This window comes from Cyprinus carpio, chromosome A19 (genome assembly GCF_018340385.1).
Source record: "Cyprinus carpio isolate SPL01 chromosome A19, ASM1834038v1, whole genome shotgun sequence".
Taxonomy (NCBI): Eukaryota; Metazoa; Chordata; class Actinopteri; order Cypriniformes; family Cyprinidae; genus Cyprinus; species Cyprinus carpio.
The window spans coordinates 6,553,074-6,563,575 of record NC_056590.1 but is presented as its reverse complement, the minus strand read 5'-3'; the positions used below and the strand labels follow the sequence as shown (position 1 = coordinate 6,563,575).

General features: G+C 36.0%; 1 protein-coding gene across 1 annotated transcript in view; it reads left to right on the top strand.

Moving 5' to 3' along the window:
• The first annotated feature begins 260 nt into the window (after window positions 1-260).
• The window catches only part of LOC109069394 (choline transporter-like protein 4), a 17,438-nt gene continuing 7,196 nt past the window's right edge, over window positions 261-10,502 (top strand). The window contains exons 1-2 of the mRNA XM_042776170.1: window positions 261-503; window positions 9,742-9,790. Coding sequence (XP_042632104.1) covers window positions 458-503; window positions 9,742-9,790 — 95 coding nt within the window. The 5' untranslated portion in view covers window positions 261-457. The remainder of the gene's footprint in view (window positions 504-9,741; window positions 9,791-10,502) is intronic.

Here is a 10,502-nt window from a genome sequence, read left to right as displayed (position 1 = left end):
ACACACGACATCAGTACAACAAAAGCAACTTGTATATTTATTTGTTTGTTTTTGTTTGTATTTATGTCACTTTATTAAAAATCTGTCACAAACATCAACGTTTTATTTAAAACGTCGCAGAAACACTTTGACAAAACACAGTTTGAGTTGCACGAAACGAAACCCTGAAAACTCTCCATCCTGTAACACAAAGTGAAGTTTCTCAGGCTGTAATGATCATGCACCTGTAGAGGACGCGCGCGTGTCCGTCAGGTGAGCTCGCGCAGCGCGCAGCGGCAGGTGCCCCGTGACGTCACCACAGCGCTTAGTTACTCCTCCAAAGATTTACAGACAATACAACAGCAGGAAAAGTCACACCCGGACTTGATCGATTGAGATGAACGCTGCTGAGCAGAGAAACAGCGCGAGAACGTTTCTCACGGTTTTTATTTCAGACACATGATCGCGAGGTGAAAAGATGGGCCGAAAGAAACAAGAGGAAGAGCAAAACAACCCCGAGTATGGTAAGACTGTTTCTGAATGTGTTTCTGAGTACAGTGATAGCATTTCTCAGGGGGTCCGCTATAATGCAACAGGTTATTAATTCATTCTTACTTAATAATCCATATATGATAGAAGTGGACAGGTCATGCAGTATCAGGGAAATAAACAACTGTGAATTACTTGACTAGAAATTAATAAAATCGTAAAAGGTCATATTTCCATAGTGAATACTGTATATTTTATATTTTTGCCTAGCTCTAAAGTGTTTGTGTGTGTGTGTGTACGTGTAAAATATTAAATATATATTATACTATATAATATATTAAACTTGTATTTATATGATACCTTAAATATATATATATATATATATATATATATAGTATATTATATATATATATATATATATATATGTAAACAAATTTTATGTTTCTCTATATATGCATATAGAGAGAGAGAGTTTTTAAAATCTTTATCCAGTAATCATGAAGGACTGTAAAAGTCATAGCAATTAAGTCTGGATCCATGTGTTTAGGATAACTTTTTTGGTATTCTTTTATAATAAAAAATAATATTAATAATAATTTTAATGGTAAATCCTTTGGTTAAGTAGTTAAGTAAACACATGTGTATTCTCAATGACTCTTGCAAACAATGGCTTGTTTTGTAAAGGGTGAGCGTGTGAAACTGATCCAGCCCTTATATTAAACAGCCATGAATACTCCAAAACTGCTGATTCTGCGCCCTTCTTTCTGACAGGACGATATCTGCAGTCTGTTCAGAGAATTCACTGTCTGAGATGCTCAAACCATTAGCTCAGATGTCAATCTTTATGATGCCTTGATAGTTAAAAAGCCCATACATGCTTTATGATGCCATAATAGCTAACAAAGTCATTCTTGAACGTTAGAGTGTGACTTCTCATCGTTGTTTCAACATACAAATGTCTCAATGTTCTTCTTCCTGTGTTCGTTTGAGAAACAGGAAAAAGAGCTGTTTGAGATTTAGTTTTTTCTCTGTTTACTCTGATCTGAGGTGTTTATGTCAGTCGATCACGGGTGTGTTTTCTTCCTGGTCACCCAGTGTGCGTCAGTATAGGAGAATGCTGGAGATAAGACATTTCTTGGAGGTTCAGTCAATGGATAACAAGCCTGTTGGTCAACATTTAAAGCAGGAAGAATCAAATATTCATAAACACGCACATTCTCCCTGTGTTTTAGAATAGCTGATGTCATTTTAGCATGTACTGTAATTGCTGTTTTATTTAATTTTTTTATTTATTTTATCTTTTTTCTATAAAAGATTTGATGACACATTTTTACACACACTACCACAACACTTTTGTTTATACTGTTTATAAAGCTAGTTTTAATTTCATTCTGTTTCATTGCAACTCTTAGTTAATTATAATAACTACAGACTAACCCACACCCTAAAAAAAAAAACACTGAACAGATCATTACTTCATTTTTGACATTGAGAACACCTCCAAAGGGAGGTTTGGCAGGTTTCATTTCCATCTCGAAGCAGTTTCATCATAAAACTACAGCTCGAAGAAGATGAGGTTCATCTTTCAACTACTGACCTTTTGAGTTTTTTTTTTGCAAATTAGCTCAGGTTTCCTGTTGTTTCCTACAGAATTATTGTAATCATTGTGGTTAATTGCTGTCTATTCTAGGTACACTTGTAAGCATGTGTGTGATCTTTGATCAAGGTGTATTTGTGTCAGAGTCAGAGAGGCTTTATTATCATTTCAGCTCTGTACACAATGAAACGAAACAGCATTTCTCCAGGACTATGTTGCTACACAAGACAAAATTAACTACAGAACTCACATTGTACTGTGTAAAAGACTATACATAATTAAATGATCTTAATAATCTAACATAATACTAAAAACTCGAAAGAAGAAAGTAAAAGTTGAACATAAATCAAAGTACAGACTACGTAAAGTGCGTATGTGCATGCCTGAATGAAACAGCCTGGGACATTACAATATATATATATATATAGTTACACAGAACAGGTGGCAATATTAATAGACAAGGCACAATATTGAGGTAGATTTTATGGAAATGTACAGACGTGCAAAATATGCAGTTGGGTTTCAAGTGTTTGTAATTCAAGTATTTATAGTAAGGATGTATATGTGTGAGTGTAGTTGTCAGGTCAGTTCACATGGAGTCGAGGAGTCTGAAGACACCAGGGAAGAAACAGTCCCGCAATCTGACCGTGAGGGCCCGAATGCTTCTGTACCTTCTTCCGGATGAAGAGCTGGTGTGGGGTGTGCGGGGTCGCTAGTAATCGTGATGGCTTTTTGAATGCAGCGAGTGGTGTAAATGTCTGTGACAGAGGGGAGAGAGACTCCAATGATCATTTCAGCTGTCCTTACGATCCGCTGCAGGGTCTTGCGATCTGTGATGGTGCAATTCCCAAACCAGGTAGTGATGCAGGTGCTCAGAATACTTTTTGTGTGTGTGTGGTTTCCCTATAATGCTTCATACAATGAACTTCACATAAAACCACACACAAAATCTATAGCCTTTCTTTTACAAGATGATGTAAATGTCTCTGACAGAGAACATGCTCTGTTTCCTGAAGGCAAATAACTATTTTTGTTTGTGTGTGTGTGTGTGTGTGTGTTGCGTGTAATGTGATACTGGATTGTACATAAAGAGGTTGAGAAACAGGTTGGTCTGACATGATTTTTTCCCCCATGGCACACACTTTTTAAAAGTTTGGGGTCAGTATAGGTTTTTATTTATTTATTTTATCTTTTTTTTTTTGACACAAGGAAGCATTAAATTGATCAAAAGTGACAGTAAAGACAACAGTGTTACAAAGATTTCTATTTCAAATAAATGTTGTTCTTTTGAACTTTCTATTCATCAAAGAATCCTGAAAAAGAAAATGTATCACACTTTCCACAAAAAATATGAAGCAGCACCACTGTTTTCAACATTGATAATAATCAGAAATGTTTCTTGAGCAGGATATCAGCATATTGATTACTGAAGGATCATGTGACAGAGTAATGATGCTGAAAATTCCGCTTTGACTTAAAGGAATAAATTACATTAAATAAATTATTTTTGATCAAATAAATGCAGTGAGCAAAAACATTAAATCTTACAAACCCAAACTTTTGTATGGTGTTGCATATATTTTTAGAGTTGAGAAAAGCCATGCATTCTTAGAATAAATCAATTTATTAGGGCCCGAGCACCGATGGTGCGAGGACCCTCTTGGAATTGCTCTGTTTATTATTATTCTTCTGCTTCTTCTTCTTCTTCTCCGAAATGAATCGCATTTTTGAGGGCCTAAACATGCTCCAAAACTCACGAAACTTTGCACACACATCAGAACTGGCAGAAATTTACATCTGATATAGGTTTCAGATGTGGGTGTGGCGAAATGGCTTGATAGCACCACCTGTTAAATTTCAATGGAGTGCGCCTCGAGCTACGTTTCACGTACATGCATGAAAATTGGTACACACGTGTAGCACACCATTACATACAAAAAAGTCTCTTGGTACAAAATCCAATTTTGAATTTCCTGTATGAGTTTTGTGCAGTTTTTGCCATCTCCATGCCTCGTACTTGGACGAACTCCTCCTACAGTTTTAATCGGATTGTCTTCAAATTTGGTGAGGGTCATCATAAGACCTTTGTGATGTTAAATTGCGAAGGTTTTGAGTTTTCGTCAAGGGGGTGTGTCCCTGGCGGCCTGACAAAGTTTGATGTTTCGCCGTGAAACAGGAAGTCACTGTAACTCAGGCAAGCAGTGTCCGATCTGCCCCAAAAGTTTGATGCGTGTGATAGGTGTTCTGACCTGAACAAACACCCATGACCAAATTCAGTTATAGTCATAGCGCCACCTGCTGGTAACAGGAAGTGACATAGTTAACACTGTTATGGACTCGTAGGAACATATTAAAAAGTGTCAACAAGTGTTTAATAGGCTGGCAATATGCTAGAAACATACTAAAACATGCTAGCAACACTTAAAAGCATGCTACTAATGCCGTGAAAAAGGAAGTTTTTGTAACTCAGGCTAGCAATGTCCGATCTGCCCCAAACTTTACACGTTTCACAAGAGTCCTGTCCTGAACACATCAACATGCCTGTATTCGGTTATAGTCATAGCGTCTCCTGCTGGTAACAGGAAGTTTCATGTTAACACTGTTATGGACTCGTAGGAACATATTAAAAAGTGTCAACAAGTGTTTAATAGGCTGGCAATATGCTAGAAACATACTAAAACATGCTAGCAACACTTCGCTAAGTGCTAAAGCATGCCATTAATGCAGTGAAACAGGAAGTTACTGTAGGTCATGCATACAATGTCCAATCTGCCTCAAACTTCACAAGTTTGATTAGAGTCCTGGCCTGAAAACATCTACATGCTCATATTTATGGAGACAGATTAATCTCAAATATAATTCACGCAAAAAACACGATTCACACATGCGTAAACAATTTCACATGCATGAAACCTAATCCACGTACACACAAAAAAAATTCACGTGCGTGAAAAAAAAAAAAAATTTTCACAAAAAAGCAATTCACATGCGCAAAATAAAATTATATATTCATAAAAATACATTTCACAAATGCACAACACAATTCGTAGATATACAACTGTGCACAAAAACCTTAGAATGTTTAAAATGTACGAGTGTCTGAATGTACAAATCGTCATTTACTACGAATCCACTCGGATTTGTGTGTGTGTGTGTGTTTTTGAGACTTTCCTGGCAGAGCTCTCTTCCTACGTGGGTCTGTCGTACTCTTTAGCCAATCAGATGCGAGCTTACCATTCAACCAATCATATCATAAGCCACTGAGAGTGCATCAGAATCTCGCAGGGCAATCGGGGAGATGTCAAGAGAGAAGCCCATAGAAGCCCTGGCGTTACATTTTAAAATACTATACAAAATAATTAATCAGAATACTTACTCCTGCTCACTCACGCCAAAGAACTCGCCGCTCAAGCTCGCCATCTCTGCAAGATTAACGATGGCAGTTTGCACGCACAGCTACTAGAAGATTTACATCTGTCAGACAGGTTGCTGACGTCATCAAGCTTAGTTTGAGTCTGCGTGTCAGAAACGGAAGTTCTAAAAAATCGCTAAAAAATGGGCTTCACTTGTCTCAATTGAGTTCCAATTGGGTCGCTGTGTCCATTTCTTTTACTGTCTATGGGATTACTGATGTAAATGCTTAATTTCCGTTCTAATTAATCCATATTGCGCAAAAGGTGCGCAGAATTGTGCTCCTTGAATGCACTCTCGGTGGCTGATGATATGATTGGTTGAATGGTTAAGCTCGCATCTGATTGGCTAAAGAGTACGACAGACCCACGTGGGAAGAGAGCTCTGCCAGGAAAGTCTCAAAAACACACACACACAAATCTGAGTGGATTCGTAGTAAATGACGATTTGTACATTCAGACACTCGTACATTTTAAACATTCAAAGGTTTTTGTGCACAGTTGTATATCTACGAATTGTGTTTTGCATTTGTGAAATGTATTTTATGAATATATAATTTTATTTTTGCGCATGTGAATTGCTTTTTGTGAATATATTATTTTTTTCACGCACGTGAATTTTTTTTTGTGTGTACGTGAATTAGGTTTCATGCATGTGAAATTGTCTACGCATGTGTGAATCGTGTTTTTGCGTGAATTATATTTGAGACTAATCTGTCTCCATACATATTTGGTTATAGTTATAGCTACTGGCAACAGGAATTTACATGTTTTACACTGGTATGCACTATTAGCAACACAGTACAATATGCCATTGTGTGCCAAACATGCTAGAAATATTCTCAAACATGCTAACAACACTTAGTAAGTGCTAAAGCATGCTATTAATACTATGAAACAGGAAGTTGTTGTAACTCATGCATACAATGCCCAGTCTGCCCCAAACATCACACGTGTTATAAGAGTCCTGGCCTGAGCATAACTAAAGGTCAATATTTAATTATAATTATAGCGCCACCTGCTGGCAACAGGAAATTACCTGATTTACACTAACTTAAACATGCAATGTCCAATCTGCCCCAAACTTCACATGTTTGGTAAGAGTCCTGGTCTGAGGACATCTACTTGTCAATATCCAGTTATAGTCATAGCACCACCAACTGACAGCAGGAAGTTTGGCATATATAAGTGAATTTGATGCATTTATCCAACAATAACCACTTTAAACTCATATTGCCTACTGTTCGCTGTTTCCCAACAGCCATTGGGTGACGGTGAGCCCGGGTGCGAGGGCCCTTTCATCGCTGCTTGCAGCTTTAATTAAAGTTTGACTTTCTAGTTGCAAGTAGTTGTTTATTTTATGACATCTGGGTTTATTAATATTTGCTGAGGTGTTTGTGGTTGATTTAGTGCTGTATATTCTTGTGTTAAACACACATCTGTGGGCTCATGAGTCACACAGAGCTTTAAAGAAAAAGTTTCCTGCTTTTTTGTTGTGACTTTTTCCATTAATACTCAATTACAGCATCACTTAATCGTGTGCCTTAAGTTTACAAAGCAGGTTATTTTTTTACACGCTTACAGAGTAACTCATTTAAGTAATTACAAGAAAGATGAATGTTTAGGATCAAAGATTAAAATTAGTCTACAGAACCTGAGACCAGTCAGCTCTAGTATTTCTGGCTCATGGCAACATTTTGAACATGTTTTATGTTGTATTGTGTTTAGATACGTGGACATCCAGATATTATACTCACATACAGTCTGCCACAGACTTACATTGAAGAAGCCATAGAGTAGTTAGATTAACTCAAATAATTAATCTCGATCAATCTAATGATTTTTTTCATCAGCTTGACTGATGAACTGCTTTCATTTTTAATACAACCATTACATCTACAAAATAATAAGTAACTTACCCATTAATATTACTACCATTAACTACGAGTTTGGCTTAAAAGTATCTCTAGTAAATGATCATAGGTGTACATGTGGACATGAACACAAACGCTCATATGCATCATGATCAGATATCAGACGCTCATATGCATCATGCTCAATAAATGTTCACATTCAGGAACATCCTGAAGATCCGGTCAGACGACGCGCCTGTCCTGATCAGCAGGTTTCATTAGAGGAAGTGTACAGAAACACTCATGATTAGTTTGTGACTGAGTTTGTGTCTGCAGTTTGGCTCCATCTTTGAATTCAAATGATATTCAAATCATCCCCTTTTTATTCCATCTGTCTCTTTTTTCCTCTCCTGTTTAAAGGGGTCATATGATGCGATTTCAATTTTTTTTCCTTTCTCTTTGGAGTGTGACAAGCTTTTGGTGCATAAAGAAGATCTGTGAAGTTGTAAAGACTAAAGTCTCAAATCCAAAGAGATATTCTTTATAAAAGTTAAGAGTCAACCACTACTACCTAAAACGACTTGTTTAAACACGCCCCCACATGTCTACGTCACGATGTGGGAAGATTTGCATAATGCCGTCCAAATGTTCACGCAAAGAAAGAAGGCGTAACTTTTATTCTTGTTGTTGCCGCCGCCGCCATGTTGTGGAGACGCTGTGTGTTTCGTTGTGAAAGCGCAACTTTGTTTGGTCTTCCAAAAGAGGACACAACTAGAAATCAGTTGGTAAGTTGTATTTACAACACTGTTCCAGAACAGTTCAACTCAAATATTCAGATGTGCGCTGTGCATTTTGCGAAGGACGAGGACTGTTTCCTGTGAGAGTAACCTATGCCAGTGTAATGCCAGTGTCTGTTTCTATAAAGTGGGGCAGTTTCAACTTTGCAAGGACAGTCAGGTGCTTCTGACTCACAGCCTGTAAGTACGTTTTCATATTTAAAGAATTTGCCAATGATGATTCAAATGCAAGTTTTGAGCAGTGTAGAGTAGAGCTTGTTGTTTATCGTTTCTCTGATCACAAATGCAGACATGGTTTTATGTTTACACGGCACGATTTGTGGCAAATTGTTTAAATATAAAGTATGTGTTTTTATGATGTGTGATTATGTCCCCACTGGATGCAACAAATGCCTCGTTTACAATGGGTTTTATTGTTTTTGTTTTGTCGCAAACAGTATGGTGAGGGGCGTAACATTTCCGTCACATGCTTGAGGTATTCAGCCAATCACAATGCACTGGATAGCTGACCAATCACAGCACACCTCGCTTTTCAGAACGATGAGCTTTGTAAATATTGATGCGTTTCAGAAGGCGGGGCATCGAGGAGCAACAATAATGTACATTATGTGGAAAATAATGTGTTTTTTTTTTAAATTAAAAGCATTACATTGCATTACACCAAATACAAAAATAATGTTCTTTTTAGCAACGTCATATGACCCCTTTAAAGGGTAGAAAAGCTTAACTGTTTGTGTGTGGCATTAAACTAACATGAAACACTACAGCTGCCAGGCAACAAACCCTCACATGTTGAGCGATCACATGACATCACAAACTCCATCTAAAATACTTGTTAGAAATAATCTTTCAAATTAATTTTTAAAATGACTAAATATGTAATCTGAAAGCAGTATTTTATAATTGTACAAATTAATTTGTCTCACCGCAGGACCATTTAAAATGAAGGGCAAAGAAGCTAAAGATGATTAAAAATGGTGCAAAAGTCAAAATAAATAGTGACTAATTGCAGAACATAAAATATACAATTTGTCTCAGTTACAAACTTTATTTGACTCGTACTTAGTGAGACCTGTTCATCATTTTTGAAATAAAGTATGTAATCATTTTAGTACAAATTATTTCTAAACTAAATGTACTAAAATGATGTACTAAAATAAAACAGAAAAAAATTAATAAAAATGAATAAAAACTATTTTAAAACTAATAAAAATTACAAAAACACAGAACAAAATTCTTAAACTTTAACTAAAACTAAAATGACGATAAAAAGTATAACACATAAACAGTTTTATCAAATATCAACAATATCTCAATGCTAGTGAAGTAACACTGGTGTTTCTGCACCTGCATTACTGCCATTCAGTGAGAACTGAGAACTAAATGTTTTATGAAGGAAACCAAATACTTCACTTTCATTAATGGTTTCTTTTGATTTGTACTTCCTGCTAAGCTGGTTTATCAAAAACAACAAACCAAAAAAATGAAATGGATTCAAATATGGCAGGTCAGACCATCAGATCCATTATGAGTGTCTGACTGAGAATCTATGATGTGTAACACCACCAGTAAACACTCATAATTGACCACCGATCTAAACTCTGCTTGTTTTTCAGGTGAACCAACTCAGTTTGACCCCACATTCACTGGCCCCATTCACAACAGGTGTGTATGTGTCAATCTCATGAATGTATGTCCAAAAAGTCAAAAGAAAAAAATAAGAAATTAATATTTTGTTTTGAAGAAAGGTCTATTTTTTTGCATTGTGATGTTAGTTTCATAACAGTATGTTTTATCTCTGAGTTTTGTAATTATTCTCATTTTATTTTTTACATTTAATTTTTTTCAGTAGCCTATAAATTAGGTTATACAACATAATATTATGATGTTAAAACAATTGAATTGAAATTTAATTTAATGTTTAACTGGAAATAGTGCCACAATGCAAAAACATCTTAAAGGAATAGTTCACCCAAAAATGAAAATCGAAATAGAATTTTTTTATTTTTTTTTTCTTCATCGTCAGAACAGATTTCTGAGAAATTTAGCATTACAACACTTGCTCAGCATTTGATGTTTTTCAAATGATGTTTTTCTCAGCTGTTTGGACCCTCATTCTGACGGCACCCATTCACTGCAGAGGATCAATTAGATATTTGAGCAAATGTTGTAATGCTACAGTACATTTCTCCAAATCTATACTGATGAACATCTTCCATGGCCTGATCCCAGTGAAAAATAAATATACTAAAATGTATTGGAAATACATTCATTTCATGCTATGTACACTACAAATACATTCACACATTTATGTACTTACAAAAAAAAACTCTGCAGTAGTATTAAACTGGTATACTTAAAGTCTGCTAAACTGGAA